The sequence below is a fragment of the Onychostruthus taczanowskii genome, unplaced genomic scaffold (genome assembly GCF_017590055.1).
Source record: "Onychostruthus taczanowskii isolate IOZ18803 unplaced genomic scaffold, ASM1759005v1 scaffold17, whole genome shotgun sequence".
Classification (NCBI taxonomy): Eukaryota; Metazoa; Chordata; class Aves; order Passeriformes; family Passeridae; genus Onychostruthus; species Onychostruthus taczanowskii.
This window is the reverse complement of record NW_024498906.1, coordinates 5,286,809-5,307,571: the sequence shown is the minus strand read 5'-3', so window position 1 is coordinate 5,307,571 and position 20,763 is coordinate 5,286,809. Positions and strand designations below refer to the sequence as shown.

Below are 20,763 nucleotides of genomic sequence, written 5' to 3'. Positions count from 1 at the left end.
TAATATGATCTTGATTACAATAATTTATATCCTGCTGTCTGCCACAGAGTATTCCTTCAAAGGTTTTGCTGTATCTGAGTAAATTTCACTCCAAGAGTGAGGAACATATAATTTTTGATTGTTTAAGTCATAAATTATCCAGGAATATCAATCTGATATGCAAAGTTTTCTCAGGTTTCATAGTGTTCTCTCATATTATCAAAATAAAGGGTTGTACTGCCCAAGCAATCTGAAATAAAATATTCTCATATATCAGTACATAAAGAATCAGATTGACATAGTTGCAGAGATACTAAACAGACACTTTTGATTTCATTAAATCCTGTTTAGATGTTTATCACAGATAAGTATGCTATATAACACTCTAGGGCAGACATTTCTCAATGGATTATAACCTAGCACGAATAAAAAAGTTTTAGTCTTCCACCATTAAATCAGACAAATGTGTCCCAGAGAAAGCATTGAGAAAGTGGGATAAAATTTGAACAAATTGTCAAATTTTATCCATATGTAAATAAATATATATATAGGGAGAGATTAGGTGTACATGTATATATATTTATTCTCAGACACACACAAATGCATAAAGAGCAAAAAAAGAAGGCTTTAAAATATGTATGCTATTTTTAATATCTTAACTATGACCTTTTAGGATTTGAATAAATTAGGAAAAAGAGTGGAAGGAAAATCAGTTGACACGTTGTCACTGAGCCGTAACCACAAACTTTTCCTTAGTGCAGTTGAATGTTTCTGACTCACTCATTGTCCCTTCAGTAAACTGTATTAGGTCCTTCATGGACAGCCTCAGCCACAGAATAGTTGGGTTAATGCAGTCTGAAGGTTAAAAGTTTTAAGAAGGGAGTGTAGGGTACCTTGAAAACACTTCTTTTTTTTTTCCCCCAGATAGTCAGATTTTAGAGACTAAAACTTCCCTTATCACCCTCTTTACTAGATTTTTTTTATTTTTCCTAAGTGAAGACCCTTGTTGGGAGCCCACTTTAATGCCATGCTTTTGCCTTTGGAATTTGAAAGCAGAGCTGAAAATGGCAAGAATAAAATTAAAAGTTATTTTCCCTGTTTAAAGCAGAACATGAAAAGGTGTCTGTATGCAATTGTGGTCAGATTGCATCTGGTTTGACTGAAAAAAAAGTACATACATGGTAAAGTAGGTATTTTGATGTTCTGCACTTCCTAATAGCGCTGCTTCAGAGAAATAAAGAGAACTTTTTTTTTAAATAATTTCTTCCCTTCCAACCAAATGATCCTGTTTGAGCACATTTATAAAAAAGCAGATGATAATACAGTTACTAAATTTGCTTATTCTGACTGAAAACCCCTCACTGGTGTTATTACTGCTGCTTCTGACACTTCACAGGCTCTCCATTTTTCAATGTGTCTCTCCCATTGTGGTCCTCAGAGCCTACAACAACAGAGCTTGAGCTGTTTGATATATCAAGCTATTATCATTAACAAAAAGACAACAAAATTAACAGCAAGATGCAGACCTCTGCCCCAATCAGATAAATATTTCCCTGTGTAAGATTTTCCTGAATGGTTGGTTTATATTTTCATTTATATCTTGGTAGGAAAAATTGTCAAAAAACAGTTTTAGTTTTGTTTCTTTGTTTGTTTTGGTTTGTTTGCTTGAGGATTTGTTGGGGTTTTGCTTGGTTTTTTTTCCTTATGCTGATAGAATATATATTCTTTATACATTTATACTAATTTCAAATATTTCACTTTTTATGAACTAGTCTGCAGTTAAGTCATTGACTATGTGAGTTTTTCAGCAAAGATTTTTCCTAATGTTTCACTAGGTGAGTATAGCCCAGGAATTGATATAATATTAAACCAAAATGTTCCAGAACAGTAAGGTTATAAAATTCTCAATTAAAAAAAAAACTCTTAAAACATTAGTTTGTAATAAATAGTTCAAAGAGAAAAAAGATTTTTTTTCAAACACCCCAAGTTGTTTTTTGAAAGGATAATCCAAGCTCTTAGGTAAATGTAAAAAAAAATTAGCTGGCATTGGGGAAGCAAATTTTGAATTTACAGTTTTAATTATTCCTATGTGAAACTGTTGCCCATATTATGTTAATCTAATAATAGAATATATTAAAGAGCAAGTGTCCAATTGAAACACATTATCAAAGGTACAATTTTGTTTAAAGACAGTTGATGTAATCATATAAACTTGAAATTCTTCATATAATGCAAGAAATATGTTTGTGTTGCAGAGTGAATAGAGCATTTACATGTAATCTGTAGAAAAAAAACTTCTCAATATTTTTTCAATTCAATTTCTGTCCTGAAAGGAGTCACTGATTGCTAGTTATTGCATATCACTTTAGTTAATTTATTTATACATCTACTGATTAATCTAGTTATGAATGGCTTTTGTCATTAACAAGGTCAATTTCTGTGGAAAATTTTTATGACAATCCAGTGCTACAAATGCATCAGCATTCTTCTGTCCCTTATGGGGGAGCTGCTTTCTATTACTACCTTAGAAAAAATATAGTGAAAGTAATTCAATGAAATTTTTTCCTTGAATCTGTGCAGGAAAGGGTAAGAAAGAAGAAATCCTCAATTCAGTATATGACAGTTAATTTAATTTTATCAAAGTAATGTCCGAGATAAAAACATTACTTGGTCACAAGTAATGTTTTGGGTTGGATACAATTTAGGAAAATTCACTTTATTCAGATGGCAGGGAAAGTCTCTTGGTTCCTGTACAATCTTACCTTTTAGGTCCATTCATATTGTGCTAGAAATACTCTATTCCTTTTTTGTTTGATTGTTTGTGGTTTCTTTGGGGTTCTTGTTTGTTTGTTTGTTTCTTTCTTTCTTTCTCTTTTCTAACATCAAGCCTACTTAGCTAAAAATAACTTAACAATAGCTTTATTTTTCTGGGTGAATTTTGGCATGTCAAATTACAGCCTTGTGCAAAACCAGGAGACACACTGAAAAAGTGGGGAGGACAGAGGCTAACTAGCTTGTGAGGTTTTTAAAATAATTATTTCATGTTTTGTAATTTTTTAATCCCAATCCATTATTGTCCGTTGTGGAATCACATTTGTCTATGTTGGTAACACAGCATAAACCAACTTGTTACTAAAATAAGAGGTTTTTTGTGTTAGGCTAACAATATTCTTTGTTTCCTTGAGGGGGACAGATATTGGACAGTGTTGGTGTGAAAAACACTGTAACCTGAAAGGTGAAACTCAAAGACTTTGAAGTTACCAATAAAAAAATCCCAGAATATAATTTTAAAACCAAATTTACATATAATGGATAAGATCTATTTCTATCATAAATACATAACATCTGCATGACTCTAAAAATATAGTTCCCCAAAGTTTTAGGATTTCTGATATATAAGGAACAATGTTAATTAATTCCTCCCTGAACAGATCTGCATTAGTGTTTTCAGGCTTGTGTTTTCATTATTATTCCAAGGGGGTCTTATGTTATCAAGGATTTGTACACTTGATTTGCTTAGCATGTTGAAGGTAAGAAGAAGAATATTGTGGAGCGCAGTTCCTTGGTCATTATGTTCCTCATTCCCATGCCTTTCCTTCCCTGGCCTCCTGCTCATTGCCAGCTTTTCTCTCCCTGGCCCACGCTGCTGCCAGACCACAGAGGCTCAGAGCTGAAAACACTATTCATCTTACAGCACCAAGCTTTTGAAGAGTGTATTTAACATAATATTTTATCTGGAGATGTTGTTTCCAGAGAAGTAGTTTGTAGTGGGTCACATATCTACCTAAAAAGCCTTTTTAACAGAAGAAAAGCTTAAATGTAATTAGCATTTTTTATCCTTGCAACAGGATTAAGTAATTGATTGCAAAGCTGGAAGTGAAGTAACAAACAGAAAACATAAAGTCCAGAAACTAATCTTTCTTTCCTCATCTAGGTATTTGTACTTCATTCCTTAGCTCTCCCATGCTATTTTATATGAAAAACCTTTGAGAAATTAAATCCTCCTTCAATTTTTATCTTGTGCTTCTATCTTGTGTGTTTCTGGTTATTATTCAGTGAAATAAACAGATATTTCTGACTATATATCAAGATACCTGTGACTCTCTGAAGTTGCTGGTTGCAGCACAGCCATCCTTGACACACTCCCAAATACCAGCAGAATAGCATGACACCTCTTCCTCAAACAACTCAGGATGACCTGAGCACCACGGGAGCCTGTGGGTTCCTAGGACTGAGGTGTGCAGATGCTCCAACTCTGGTTTCTCACCTTTTGCCTTGGCAAGTCTGACTTAATCCATATCAGTCATACCCTAGAGAAAATCCTCCCTGCAGTCACATCCTGGTCTGATGTTGTTTTGTGGAAGCCAAGCAAGAAAATGACAGAACAGGTTTGTGGTCCCATGGCATTAGTTTTAATTGTTGTGTATAGAAGACCCCCCTATGCCTCCTATGTCTTTCACCTAGCAGTGCTGGAGCCAAATGAATAAAATGTGTCTTAGATATGTCTTGGGAGTTAGATACATCTCTAATTAGATACTGCCTGGAGGTGTTCTGTTTAAGAACTGAATTCCAGTAGCTCTTTCAACAGAAATACGCTGGTATTACTGAGGTCTTCCTCAGAAGTGTGCCCAGCAGTGCTCCACAGGGGAAGATTTGGAGGTGAGCCATCACCATTGACTTTTCAGTACATCATGTGCACCTGGAGCTAACACACATCCCTGTAAGGCAGGTATGACCTCCGAGAACATTCCCTGACACACACACGTAACTTCTTTCATTTTCAACTCCAGCTGAAGACTGCAAGGTGAGGACAGAAATATGGCAGGAGAACAGGGATTGCCCCAACTCCCCAGCAATTGCTTACCTGCTAAAGCAATCCTGGACTGCCCCAAGTTCCTCGTTCCTTTCTCTGTCTTCTCTTTGGGAATGGGAATATCACCCATTCTACTTCTCCAATGTCACCAACACTTTTATTTTCCAAGTAAGGGACAAACACACCATCCTAAATACATTCTGGAGGACTAAAATTTTCTGGCAGTGTCTAGACTGGTCACAAAGTGTGGCCACCCCAAGTCTCAGTTGAGTAGGATTCTCATAGCTTCAACAGCTATCTAAATGAACCTTGGCGTTATTCCAACATTAAAATATTCTGCATCTCTGCAAGGTATGAACTGACCCCCAGAAATGAACACTAGCTTTCCTCAGGGAAACATAGACCTTTCAAAGGTTATCCAGCAGAACTAAGGCATTAAATCTAAGAACAGAAAAACATGGTTTTCATGTTAGGGAACTATCAATTTCTTACACTTGTTCCAGTTCTCACATGTTTTTCATGGGCTTTTAAACAACAAATTAATATATTCTTGTAGCTTTTTGATACAAGGCTAAGTACTGTAACTTCACCATAAATTAATTTATGGTCAGACTTACCCATCTGTGTCTGAAAGTGATGTTTTCAAGTTAACTCTTTTATATTCACCAACAGCTATTTAGTTTTCTAAAGTGTCTTTTTCAAACCCAGCTCTTTTCAAATGATTTGATATGTTTCTTAGAACTATGAAAAATCAAAACTGAGATTAATTCTAAAAATAATAGACAAAAAGCTTCTAGCTAGCCATTAATAATTACACTCTTCTGGAAATAGCCTCACCATACAGTATATTTAGCAGGACAACATCAAAGCCCAGAAAGGTTCTGCCTTTTGGTTTTGTTTTTTTCTTTTTTTCATCCAAAATATCTCAGTAAGAAACATTAGTTAAAAAACAAATGTGCAGTCACTTTGTCCTCTGTTCCCTAGTCTTGTGTTCAAACAACCTAAAACCATTTAGGACTGGCATACAGGAAAGATTTTCTGAATCAGTATATCAGAAACAATACCTGCAGAAAAACAGAAAGCTCTAGAAGGAAACATGCTGCAAGACTCCTTTTCTATATAATAGTTTCTAAAAAACCTGTATATCAACATATCAGAAATTTACCTGGATAGCCTGAATCATTCAAAGTAATAGTTTACTAATATTAAAGAAAATATGAGTTATTCTCTGGCCACTATTAGCCATAAGCTGGTAATCACCATAAAATGCTCTGCCAATGACTGTCAGAATTAATTTGCAAGCCTTCTGCTTTTTCTGATGTTGTGTTGCAGAATGTACTGAGCTTTACTTGCAGTACTTTTTCTATGAGATTTATTTATATTTTTTCCTACGAGATTTGTTTCCACCAGATTGGTTTCCATTTTCTCCTGTAGCCAACATGCTAGAAAATCTATCAATAGGTTACTGTTCTGACACCAAAGCATAATTCCAGTGTAACCTACTGTTGTTTCTTACAAGTTGCTCTCATTGCCAATCTACAAAGAGATAAATTGCTATATCCTGCAAAATCTATTAACCCATGCACTCAGTTTCGGAGCCTTCATTAGCTCTGCAGCAGTAGGACGTGAAAGTGACCAATCATATCCACCACCCACTAGACTAGAAAAAGTGAAGCAAAATGCTTTCTTCATGCATCAATTTCTGTTCTTTCATCTATGCATAAATATCCATATATTCAGAATTATCAGATGCTGTTATGATAACACTACTGTTTGCTGGATGATTTGCCCAGCACAAACTTTGTAATTAGGGAATATCTTTGCTGCCAACAAAACACAGAAGTCTTCTGAGCAGAACTTAAACCACAAAATCCCAATGAATCCCAGAGTAAGTATGTATAAATATACAGAGAAGGGAAAGTTAAGTTCAGATACTCTGGTCACTGTTGACTTTCAGCAAGATAAAACCTTATATCAGTAACCAAAAGCTTAGCATTCAGTATTAATTATTAAGATCTTTTTTTGTCAAGTACAGTCTTGTCAATGATATATCATACATCTCTGCATGGAATCAACATATGTCTAATGTCTTTTCAATTAAATTATTAATGTCAACATGCCATTACATTACTATCATACATTAACACATGAAATTCCTTCATACAATTTGAATAGAAGTTATGTTTGCTACTTACCTAACTGGGTCTCCTGAATTGTGAGCTTACTCTCCAAGGGGTGTAAAAGCTTTGGTGGTTTATCTGTTAGTGGCGCTAGAAAAGAAAGAAATTCACATATGTAGTGTTCTGATTATTATTGGGTAGACTAAGACTTGGTTTTATACCTAATATTTCAAGAAGGCGTTGGTTTTATTTTGTTTTAATAATGTTCCTGCCTTCAGTAGATGCAAATGTTTTTGCTTAGACAGTAAATATAGCTCCAAAATTAAAAGCCTTTGTATTAAAAGAGTAAAAGCTTTAAACCCCCACAAAAACAAACAAAAAACCCAACAAAAAAAGCAACCAACCAATAAAAGAAAAACAACAAAAAACTCCAAACCAACCAATCAAGGAAAAAACCCCAAACAAAAATGCACTGACATTGCAATTTTCTCTTTTTTTAAATATTATTCAGGATTTCATAGTTTGCTGTGATTTTTAATTACTTTTCTATAAGGTGTAGTCATTAAAAGATAGATAACAGAAGTTACTCTAAAACAATTTTGAATATTTGAATATTTGATGAAAATTTTGTTTGAAAAGACATCCCCAACATTGAAACTTTGTAGAGCGGAGTACTTGAAAAAGGCTGTTTTCAAAATCCAAGGAATGGATACAATGAAATAATGTCAAGATTCCTAATACGATGGCTTCTCTTTTCCCTTTTGGTCTACCCTGAAATAATATTAGTAGACTTATACAATGGTGGAATAGAAAGAATTTTGTAGTGGATAAAAACTTTCTGATGGTTGTTGAAGTGTGTTCAAAGTATGCATGTATATTAATCATGCTATTCTACCAAATACAACATCTGCCTATTTGGTTCATAGAAGTGACATTGATTATTACTACTTTTGTTTTTGTTAGCAAGTGTACTTTTTACTATGTCTGAGAGGTGTGTACATGCCATATGAACCAAAAAGAATGATTTTTTTTTCCTCCTTTAATATTGGTACTAAATATTCATGGGAAATTTCCAATTTTTCTAGTCACCTGCAACATTTTGATATTCTGCTTTTCAACATCAATTCATACTTCAGTTTTTAACACAGATTATGGGCTGTCGCAGATTTAAAATACATTTGACATTTTGATACAGCTCTAGAATATTTGTTCCCTTCAACTTGTCAAAATCAATGCTCCTGTTCTTACTGACACACACACATTCCCATATGTGTATGGGCTTAATCTACAAAACACACTTGTCTCCTGTCAGTGAAATAGCAGGAGAAGTTTATTTGCATTCTCTTCATTATGTTTCCTCTGGTCTTTTAGTAAATTATCAATGTTCTTTAAAAGGTACAGCATTAATTTCAACTTTGCAACAATTACAGAATGGAACCATCATCAACTCGTGTTTCTACTTTACAGAGATTATCCTTTATATGATAAAAGCACAAGCCCACTCAGTTGGTATAAGAGGTGTTAACCCATCAGACCTAGCAATGAATCAAAATTCAGTGGAGTGGTAAAACACGTGTACTTGGTCCAAAAACCTTCTCTCAGTTCATTCTTCTTCCAGCTCCTAGTCTCTATGGGAAATCATTCTGCGCTACAGGCTTTGGAGAGAGCTGAAAGATTTTTGGCATCATCTCTGGCTTGCTACTTTTCTTTAACCAATGTTAATTCTTTTTATCTGTTTTTCCTTCTCTCTTTTTTTTTTTTTTTCTTAAATTCTAAAGTGGGTTGAAAGGAAAAGGATTCAAAATATATTTTCTTCTTAAACTGTAAAATTAGTCATTCCATTTCCTAACTTCTTTGTAAAGGCTCATAATTCATCAGCACATTGCCATTTTTTAAACATCCACTATGAATTTAGATTTAATTTTGCATTTCTGTCATTCTCAACTCAATTACTATTCATTAGATAATGTCTTCTGAGTCACTGTTTTTCTAAATCTGTTTTGAAACTGTGAGCAAAGTTCCCTCATTGTAAGTAAAGATATAGTAACTTGTGGAGTTAATCTGAATGCAATGAATAAGTGGATTAGAAACCAGCATTATTATCAGTTTAAGCAAAGACCAACATTACTTTTATGATCCTGTATCTCAGGTCTCTAAGAAGCTTTCTACTTTTAAATGAAAAGGCCCAGGATGTATGGAAATAAATGATCCTTCAACAGAAGTATGAAGTTATAAAATTTTTGCCCAGTTTAATTTATGAGATTTAATACATAATTTAAGAAATAAAATGCTACTGAAAACAACAAATTAGATACATAAATGATGTATCAGCATCACAGGATGGAAGCCAAGTGACCCAGCCTCCTCTTGGAAGCAGGTCCAATAGAGCAGGTTGTCAGTCACATTTTGAACACCCCGCTGGGTGCAGATTTCACCACTTTGGGTGTTCCAGCTGCCAGCCACCCAGTGGCCCTACACTGCACTTGGTTCTCTGCATCTGTCTTTTTGAACAGCAAAAGACTGAAAATTTCTCATTGTCCCAGGTGTGGCCTCACAGACACAGAAGGACTGGGAACATGGACATGGACACTTCTGGACATGCTGGCTGAAGTCTTGCCAAGAGCTTTGCAGTTGGGATTCACCAACTCATGCTCAATTTATTGTCCACCTGGGCTGACAGGACCATTCATGCAAAGCTTTTTCCTACTCAGTCAGTCCCAGGTTCTGGGACTGCTGCACAGGATTATTCATCTTCTAGACCAAGATATTGCCTTTGCTCTTTTTTTGACTCCATGATTTTCTCCAACTTTTCAAAGCTTCCTGAAGGAGCATCTCTGTTCTCTACTTTGTCATCCGTTCCTCCCATTTGTTTAGAGTGCACTCTGCCCCATCCCCAAGGAGTACAAAACCTCCCTAATCAATAGTAAAACAAAGATTCAACAGAAGTTAATTGTGTCCTATACTTATTTTGATGGGCGAGTTACCAAGGTTTGTTGACAGTAACAATTTGTATTTAGTAAGACAATGCAACAACAAAAATTCTAAACTGGGGGGAGTACCCCAGCATTGCATTTCTTTAGATGTCTACCAACCTCACACTGCTGCATGTCTGTCCTATAAGCAGCCATATTTCCCAGGGTCAACTCCTTCACCTGTCCAGAAAAGTAAACATATCCAGTAAAGTTCTGCATTCCAGAACTTTAAACTGTAGGGACCTACTGTGAATAGGAGTTATATAGGCAAAGAAAAGAATTTTAATAACTATATGTGCTTAAATATCAAATTTTCCAAGGTGATCTGAAACTTTTCCTCAGTCATACAGGGCCTTTAGTGTCTGTTATTTGATCAATTTCTTAGCCTGAAAATGTATGTAAGTACATTCTGGCACATAAATGCCAGTGGACTGATGCAGAGGTGAGAATTTCTCTAGCTGCCTCTACACCCCTCAAGTGTACACTCTAAATTGTGGAGAGTCAACATTAATGGACAACACAGAGTTACTACAATCTTCATTTAGTTTAGAAACTCTGGAGTAGACCTATATATCTCCTATAAACTTTTTCACATCCTTAAAATCATGGGGAATGACTTCTTAACTAAGCCATGTGAGAGTCTGTTCAAAATCAATTTTATTTTCACACAGATATATTGAACCAGTTATCTACTAAATTGAACAGAAAAAGCATAATTTAATTCTTTCTTTCTAAAATGTTACTAAATAGCAAGAACCCAACTAAATTTATGAAACTCACAACTAAGTCTGGTCTCTTAAACAAGTTAAATACCTTTTATTCTTTTTTTTAGCAATAGACACATGAAGGCAATAATTTTCGTGTCCTACAAAAATATCCTTGATTTGAAAGTACTTCCTGTTCTTTACTGTATGCAAAGAATAAAAATCCTTTGAATATGTTTAAAAATATAAAGAGAAGATGCTCTTCCCACAGGTAGTACTTATCAACATGGCTGTCACACAGGAGGAACAGAGTGCTCAGGTTCCTATTCTTGCATGAGGGAATTCTCAAGTCTCTTGGCAAGAATCTTAGTTCCTGGATATTATTATCTACTCATATATGGATTCACTTTTCCCTTCTTCTCTCTTGGTTTTTTCTTTTTTTCCTTCTCACTTTTTTTTTGTTTTTTGCTTTTGTTTTTCACCACCCTCGCACCATCCCTCCCGCCCCGCACTGTCCACCCCCACTGCTTTAGAGTCAAGAAATCATTTTAATCAAAATTGCTATATTCCTCTTTAAAAACAATGGGAATTGATAGGTCAGTGCCTTTTAAAGGAAAGCTGTTTGATCATAAATCAAGTTTACAGCTCATCTTATGTTTGACTTCTGAACCATCATTGATGAATGGTTTGAAAACAAATATGTGTCACACTTGAAGTAAACTAAAGCTAAAAAAATAAAAAGGTGAAGTAACCAATTCTGAAGATTTATTAAAAATTAATATACAACTTCAGAAATACCAGTCAGCTGCAGACATATTGATCCTGCTCAGAGAAAAAGTGACTAAATTCACATTCCGTGTCTATCAGATTGGATGTACATTTAAAATATATTCAACAATTTTTCTTGCAGTAATGAAAGTGAGAGCCACCACAATCAGTCACCGTGCTGGAAACCAGCCAGAAGATAATATTTTTACATCAGGCACTGACTTCCATGCTCCTCTTCCTACGCTGCTGCTTTAGCTTCAGATGAATGTGGTCACATGATAGGTACACACACTTGCTAAGTGCAAAACACTATCATTTGGAGAGACCAGCCAAATGTTAGATTTTAACACAAGCAATGAAAAGTCTTAATTCAACCTGTGTATCAAAATAGCACTAATCTGGACATCAAAATGGAGCCGACTCAAAATGCACAAACTTAAAATAGAAAAATTATAATTCTAAACATCTAGGTTTATGTCTGTTTTATGATGTGTTCTCAGATTCTCCCTTGAATATAACTACAAAAGGTTTTAATTTCTTAGAGGAAGACAGGGTTTTGTGGAATTGACTGAAAATCAGAAAGCCAGTTTATTGTCTGGACATTTCATTCCAGGCAAAAATTCACAGGAATAATTGCCTAACTTGTCCAGTCTGAGTTATATATATTTTAGAACTTTTCTGGTTCAAATGTTTTATTGAAGTAAAAATTACATTTTGAGGATGAAAATCCTTCTGATCTTTCTGATATTTGAGATAATGCAATGAGATTAAACTTCTTATGTTTATGAACTTAGTCTATTTTAGAAAAAAATTACTGACAAGTCCCTGGAAGATACTGTAACCATAACAAGGATTAAATAGGGAGAAGAATTCATTGCCATGCAATGGGAAAATATTCCTACACTTTGAAATCAAAGGACATCAGAGACATGGAGTTCTTTTCATGAAGTCTGCACTGTTTCTTTGAATTCAACCCACAGTTCAAAAAGACTACATCTCTTGGTTTGTGTTTAGAAACTTAAGAGAATTCCTCATTTCCATTTACTTTCTTGCTAATATTCTGAGCTTGCGTTTCTTTATCTCCTATATTTGTTGTGCCAGTTTTGTCACAGGCTGGTAATTGTGTAGACAAGGTACTTCTGTCAGGGGAGGGACGTCTGAGGAGGATATAGAGGAGGTCTGACAGACTGTAAAGGTAAACAAGTTTCCCACGGAATCTGTGGCTGCAGTGCCCCTGGAAATGTTCAAGAACAGCTGGATGGGGCCCTGAGCAACCCGGTCTAGTGGCAGGTGACCCTGTCCATGGCAGAAGGACTGAAACCAGATCATGTCTGAAGTCCTTCCAACCCAAACCATTTTACAATTCCGCTGCTGCCTGCTCCACATGCTCGGAGCTGTCCTGGGCCTGCCTGGGAAGTGCATGGGGTGCACTCACCCTTCCAACTACCTCATCTGAACATTTATTCAAGCATTGTCAAGCATGATTATCTTATGCCAGCTTCCGTGGAGAAAGTTTGAACCTTGAGTAAAACAAAGATCTGGGTTCAGATTGCTGTGTTAAAGTGTCATGAGAGGGATCTGAAAATAATGCACTGTCATTGGAAAGCCCTCAGTTACGAACAGTTGACATTAATGGCCATATTCAGGAATCATAAGTAATTATAATAATAGAAGGAAAAACTATAGCAATCCAGTTGATATTTTAAAAACTCTGATGCATACTTTTATGTTTGTTTTCTTTGCTTTAATAGAAATGTCTGAAAGAAGAAATGCAGTAATGCAGTAGCAGTAGTCTACAGCAGATTGCAATAAAATTAATTACGTCCAGGATGAAGCTACAGTCTTGAAACATTAATCTACACAGTCACTGTCAGATGAGTGTTGATACTGAGAACTCTGAGACTCCTGAGAGTAAATGTGAGCTGAGCAAAAAAGGTAATGCAATTCAAGGATGCTGGTTTTTTTCCTTATTTCTCCATACATAGGTATAGTCCTGTGTATTCAGATCTATCAATAGAGACATCAATTCCTTTTAAAAACTCAGTATATGGCAAGGTCTTTCAAAGGAAGGGAAATCTTTACACTTGCTTGAGACTTAACAACCTTAAATCTCTGCTCTCAGTTACATTCAGATTAGTTTCCATTCACAAGGGCATCATTTAAAGTCACATATGCCATGAATTGCACAGCAGCCCTGTAAGAATATTCTGTCTTGCTGCATGCATGCTGAATCAAGCAGTTCAAACTGAGGGCAGACACATATAAGGACACTGAAGTTATGTGTGCAAAGCCATAGGCATATGACTGTAAATGAGCTGTCTAATGTAACTCCATTTCCACTATGACTGACTCAAGATCAGCTTTTATCTTCTGAAATGTTCCCATAAATCTTGCATTGCAAGACAAAAACACCTCTCCTTTCAGTTTATGTCTTTGTCATTGTCTTCTCCTTACCACATACTAAAACCCCTAAAAAACAACAAAACAGCAATTCCCCACCCCTACTGCTTTGGGCATATAAATTAAAATTATTTTTATCTTTTTACACCTAATGATTTCTTCTGATATTTTTTGCAAACTGACCATAATCTTTAATTTTTTCAATAAGGGTTTTTTTTCAAAAATAAAAACCTTTATAGTCCTTTGAGTAGAATATCAGCCCTTCCTAAAAGAAAGTGCAGAAACAGGTAAACTTGTATTCAATAAAGAGGTTGCAAAAGTTTTCATGATGCATATTGAGAAGAGACATCACTAAAATCAAATATAAAAGATGGGAAGAATATTTCCAAGAAGGCTTTTAAAATGTTTTAAGCCTGTGAGTCCCCTGAGATTAACAACACACTGAATACTGGAGAAGAGCAAATGCAGCCAGATGTTGGGGTTTTCATTATCTGCTCATCTCTAATTGAATCTGATGTGAAACTTGTGCTATCCCTATGACTTCAGAGGAGATGTTAGTTTTCTTGAACACACAGTGACATTTCCCAGAGATCATCTCCAGGGAAAAAGTACAAATAGTCAAAAGGTTGCCATGGCAGATGTTAAGGCAGTCTTGAAATTCAAAAGAACAAAAGAATATATGTAGTTAAACAATTGAGTGAAATATCCGCCTAATATCTTGAGATGCTCTTGGTCTCCTTCTGGGTGGCAGATTTTGGGATCTTATGAAGAAAAAGGGATGGAATAAAGCAAAGCTTTAATTCTAAAAGTTTTTGTTTGTTTTTTTTTTTTAATTATAGTGACAGGATTCCCCATCTCCCACAAAAAAACCCCAAACAAAAAAGAGACCCATAGTACAGAAAGCCAAATATAAATATTAAAGTATCTAAAATATCCAAAATATTTTTTCTCTTTTGCCTGTAGTTTCTCTACGTTACACCACTGTTTTTATACAAAACTGATTCCTAAAGCGAGATAATGGAAATGAGATTTCCTAAGTAGGTTTATGAAAAGGATGTCATGCTAAAGCCTGGTCTACTTGCATGTTCTGTTAAATTTTTCTCTTCACTTGGGTTTTAAAGGTATCAGATCACCTGGGAAAAAAAAAAGAATGTTATTGCTACAAAAGATCAGATTATATACTATCAGTGAATTTTTTGAAAGTGAAATCTTTTGTTAGAAAAATAATTAAATGATGTATCAAGGAGCATTTCCACCAGCAAATCCTCTGATGTTTCAGCTTAATGAAGCAGCTCACCAGCAGGTCATTCAGCAGCAATGCAGTTAGAGCCTGCAAGGGAATCTGCTCCTGTATCTACATGTTAGCTCATGCCTTTGTTCAGAAGAGTCTTTAGGGAAGTCGTGTGTTTATATCTCCTGTATAAGGCTTGTGTAACAAATAGAAACACATGCAGGATTCTTAACAATGGAGTTACCTGAAAAGATGTCATATTCATGAAGCACAACAGATTTATATAAATAATAATGATTCAGACAAACTTACTAGAAAAAACATACTAAAAAAATGTCATCAATCAAGCATTCTGCATCACACTATTAAAATTTCTCTGCATATCATCCTAGATTCTAGGATGATGCATTCCAGGATGAATGAAGGATTCATCTTTCTCATATCATTACCCTAACCTCTTCTCCTTCCTTTTATCTCTAGGTTAAAGCACAGAAAATATGGGGATGGAACTATCATAAGGTTACAGCTTCTGTGACTAGAAAAAATACATAGTTTTAACAATTACTCCATAATTCTTTTCAGATGACCCCAAGAATCCCTCATTTATACAGTCTGATTATTCAGTGATACCTACATTTTCTTGTTCAGCCCTACATTCACACTTGTCATTGAATACATATATATACTATTATTTCATATATATATATATATATATATATATATACTATTATTTCTTGTCCTCAATATTTTCACAATCATTAAAATTTTCCCCCTGAAATTCAGCAATAATTTCTTTTTTTTTTTTTTTTTGCCTATTATTTGTGTACCCTGTCTTTTGATCAAACCCAAGGAATGGAGCATGTTTTAGCATGTTTTGAATCATAAAGAAACTGGAAAAAACCTTTAAGATCATCAAGTCCAACTGTTAATCCAGCACTGCGCAACCCAATAAACCATGTCCCCAGGAGCCACATCTACAGGTCTTTTAAGTACCTCCTCTTCCAGTGCCTGTACTGTGGACCCTCTCCAGCACCTCAAAGCCTTTTCGTAGTGTGAGGCCCAAAACTGGACACAGGATTTGAGGTGTGGCCTCACCAGTGCTGAGTACAGGGGACAATCCCTGTCCTGGTCCTGCTGCCACACTATTGCTGATCCAGGCCAGGGGCCTTTGGCCTCCCTGGCCCCCTGGCTCATGTCCAGCTGCTGTTGACCACCATCTTCAGTTCTTTTTCAGCCCAGAAGATTTTTCAGCCACAATTTAAGGTAGCATCAGTAGAAGAATGATGATTTTAGGAAATGAATGGTAATTTTGAGAAAATTGTTCTTGCCTTGATTTTATTACTTCTTCCTTTTTTGGAGTTAGGGCAGGTAGTTCTTGGATATACACTAGCTCACGACCTTTGTAGACAAATTCTAGATACTCTATTTTTTTTTAATAATTAAATCTGATATAAATCTGCTGATAATGCTGACATTTCAAAGTAAGATTTCTCAGCCTCTGAGGAGGTCTGTAAAGAGAAGAGGACCCTCTGCACCTTGACCACTTCAAGTTTTCCAGTGAGCTGACATTTAAAGGCTTTGCAATTAAAGATTTTACATATTTCATAGAGTTTTCTCTTTCAGGATTTGTATTCAACCTTTTAATTCTGTTGCTCTATTTAAAAATCATCTGATTTAAAAGGTGACCTGCTCTCATTCTCTCTGTCCAGTTCTGTTTTAGACCTGTAAGATTAGAACAATTACTTTCTTCTCCAAGTAATTTCAGTAATTTAGTCTTCTGAATCTGTCTTTGCTCTGCTAGGAATTTGGACATAGTGTCATTTCTTGTGACCTAAAAACTGAAAAAAAATCCACTTTCATAAACAATAAGAAGATTTTATTTTCTTTTTGTACTTTTCATTGAGTGCACATGTTCTTTTCTGTCCTCTCAGGCAGCTTTTTTTCATCTACTCCATTGAGACAAGGGTTTTGCCTCTAAGTTGGGAGATTTTGGACTGTCAGAAAGCAAATATCACTCCTAATCTTCAAGAAAGGCTAGAAGGAGCATCTTGTCAGCATAGGCTGGCCAGCCTTTCCTTGATCCCTAAGAAGATGATAGAGCAAACAGTCCTGAAAACCATTACTAAGATTATTAAGAACAAGATGATGGTTGAGAATAATCAGCATGGATTTACAAAAGTAAAATTGTGCTTAACCCACCTGATAGCCTTCAGTGAGGAGATGATGGGTTCAGTGGACCTGCAGACAGCAGCTGATGCTGTTTTATCTTGATTTAAGGAGGGCTTGAAAGGCTTTTGTCTTACTGACAAACTCAATGGATTTTGTATGTGGATAGGGAGATGGGTTGACAACTGAGTGAATTGCTGGACTAAGAGGGCTGCAATGAGCAGCAGAAAGCTTTTGGGGCAGCCTGTACCACCAGGATCAGTGCTGGTTCAGCCCTTCTTCAGTGATCTGGATAATGGAACACAAAACTGGGAAGAGTGGTTGATGACCAGCAGGGCTGCTGCCACTTGGGGACCTTGACAGGCTGGAGAAATGGTCTGACTCTGACAGGAACCTCATGAAGACCAACAAGGTGAATTGCCAAGTCCTGTCCCAGGGGAGCAATAATCCCAAACTTCAATACAGTCCTGGAGCCAAGCAGCTGAAAATCAGATTGTCATGGCAGGACCTTGGATTCATGGGGCACAAGTTAGCTGTGAGCCAGCACTGAGCTCTTGAAGCAGTGAAGACCCAGCACCTTGGGCTGCACCAAGCAGAGCAAGGCCAGCAGGTTGATGGTGATCCTTCCCCTCTTCTCAGCTGTGATGAGACACATCTGGAGTTGAGGATGAGACACCCTGAGCTGGGCCCAGCTCTGGACTCTCCCATATAAGAGAGATATTGACATACAAGGATCAGGGCAGCGAAAGGCCACAGTGATGCCTAAGGGATTGGAGCATTTCAGACAAGGAGAGACCAAGACAGCTGAGACTGCTCAGCCTGAAGAAAAGATCCCTCAAAGAGATCTTGTCCATGTCTGAAAAATCAGGATGGCTGAAGTCAAGATAACAGAATCATACTCTTTGCAGGGTAAGGGACAGGATAAGAGGCAATGGCACAGGAAAAAAAAAAAAACCCACAGGAAATTCCACTTAAACATAAGAAAAATATCATCCACTTCATAGGTGGTGACCCTATGACAGGAGCAGGTTGCCCAGAGATACTTCATTGTCTCCATTATTGGAGATTTAAAACCAACCAGACATAACCCTCAGAAGCCTGCCCTATTCTGAGCAGATCATTGAACCAAAATATCTCTAGCAGGTCTCCACTCGTTATATAATTTTTAGCAAATATTTGTACCGTGCAATCAGGTTTAGAAAGCCTGGAGAATTCCCTGGGTATCCTGAGTACTCAGTGCCTGTGCAGCAGGTGGGATGGGGGATGTGCCATGCAAGTTGCACTGTAGAGCTCCAAAGTTGATCACACAGATGTGGTGCCTGGTTCTATGCTGTGTGTACAGGTCCTTCCATTGTAACAGTAGACACCCTGGCACAGAGGACTTCAGGTTTGCATTACCTCTATACAAATCTTGTCTGAAGTCTCAGCTGTGCAGGTTTTGTTTCCATACCTTTTCTGGTTCTCAACATGGTAGGAAATCAAGGTCTACCATAGGACATGAAAACCAAAAAAATTTACACAGTCCGTGTAAGGAGAGGGAGAAGAACAGCCTGAGAACAATAATATCTGACACATATTGTCTATTTAATGTGCCAAGCTTTAAATAAAGCTCTGTCTACAAACCCAGTATGGCAGATGTTATATTAGCACATATCATACGGTTACTTGGCAACAAACAGAGATTAGACATCATAAACATTTGGTCTGCAGAAATGTTACCAGAGCTGGTGATTACACAACCATATTTAATGTTTGGTGCATAAAAATATCCACCCTAGTTGTGTATATACTAACTGTGTGTAAAGCAAACTCCAAACTTTTTCAGCAAAGGGGCCTAGTTAAATATGTTAGAATTTTCTAATCTCTTTCAGAGTTTGTCCACAAGGCACTATTCAGTGTCGTACAGAGGATTCCCATTAGAAAGGACATATAAGGACAGTGTCTGTGCTAAAATACTCTATTTCAGAAGTTCAGTAATGTGTGCTGGTGAGCAAGGGAAAGGTGCACTGCTGAAAAATCCATGCTGCTTCTAGTGTTTGAGCTCCATGCCACTGCACAGTACTTGCTACAGCATGTCACCAGGGATTTAGGAGCCTCCATCCAATTTCCAAAAATGGTGTAGATACTTAGGAGCCCAACTCTCATGTCAGTCCTCAAAAACTTGTTATGGATCCCCTTTGTTTAATTCCTGTGCTTTTGTAAATCCTACTTTGTGCCATAATCCTTGTGCAAGTCTAGGATAAGGAATCTAAATCCCCATAAAACAAGTGACTTGCCTGCAAAGTTGTGGTTTTGGGGTTTTTTTTTTGAAAATGCAATTTTATAGCAAGTTACACTCTTTCCAAATGGATAAGAAATCTGGAATGCAGAATCTGTGTAGAAAGTAGCACCACAACACATTTTGCATACAAATAGTCTTGTCTTCTGTTTATATGGCTGACTTTTCTCTGAATGTTCAAAGTACATTACATGCCATGCTAGAGAAAAGAGAAAATTAGCTGTCACCTCAAATACAAGATAATAAAAACCCCCAAACCTGTATGGAACCTTAAAATGTAGATCTGTAACACTCCTACAAGAAATTAAGTTGTTTTTACAAGGAACTAGAGAAAGAAAAAGATCAAATCAGAAGTACATCAATTTTTGCAAATGACAAATAAAAATTACATAGAGAATAGGAAAAATTTGTTTCCATGAGAAAATACTCATTCTTATATTGACTGAAGGATTGCTCCTCAGAAATATTTCATCCTTGTGTTCCATTTTGATAACAAAGAACAAATTTTCTTTCCACAAACAGTTGTGTGTAGTAGCTATTATGTTACATGACTCTGGGTCTTTCAAGAAGAGAAAAAGGCACAAAAAGTTATTACCTAGCAGTAACAGCCATATCTTTTCTATGTAGTGCACTGACTGGGAATAGTTTGTCCAAAAATCTGACATCTCTATTTAATACTTTAAAATTCTTAGTAACAAAACCAGTCCTATTAATATTTAGGGAATAAAGATTAGTACACAAGGCCTCCACAGACAGGACAGCAAGCTACTGTATCAGAGGAAGGAAAAAAGACCTCCTAAGTTGAATTAACAACAGATGATACCTTCTCTTCCTACATTACATTCACAGAGCCATGCTGGGTTGGAAGGAATCTCTAAGATCTTCTATTTCCACCGCCCCTTCAATGTAGCAGGGACACCTCCCACTAGACCAGGCTGCTCAGAGCTGCATCCAACTTGACTGGGAACAGGGCATCCACGACTTCTCTGGGCAACCTGCTCCAGTGTCTTACCTCCCCCACAGCAAACATAACGAGGTCTGTATTTTAATTACTAAAATATGCAGATGGATTTTCATGATTAGATGGATCTTCAACGTCTCTGGATATTACATTACCATTGTGCCCCACAGATATCTGGCATTTAGGAAAACTAGACAGACTTGTCTTATGTGTAAAGAGTCAAAAAACTTGTCAAAGTCTTCTCAACCATAACAAAAGTTCTAACATTTTCTTTCTGACTGAGTTACATCTCTGCTATATATAATTACAATATTTATTGTTTTCTTCCATGCAACTTCTTCAGGAGAGGATCCAGAAATTATTGCCTCTGT

The 20,763-nt window shown here is 36.4% G+C and overlaps 1 protein-coding gene across 1 annotated transcript in view; it reads right to left on the bottom strand.

The window, feature by feature from the left end:
• IL1RAPL1 (interleukin 1 receptor accessory protein like 1) overlaps nt 1-20,763 on the bottom strand; it is a 583,023-nt gene that overhangs the window by 149,904 nt on the left and 412,356 nt on the right. The window contains exon 5 of the mRNA XM_041399893.1: nt 6,988-7,062. Within this exon, the coding sequence (XP_041255827.1) occupies nt 6,988-7,062 (75 nt within the window). The remainder of the gene's footprint in view (nt 1-6,987; nt 7,063-20,763) is intronic.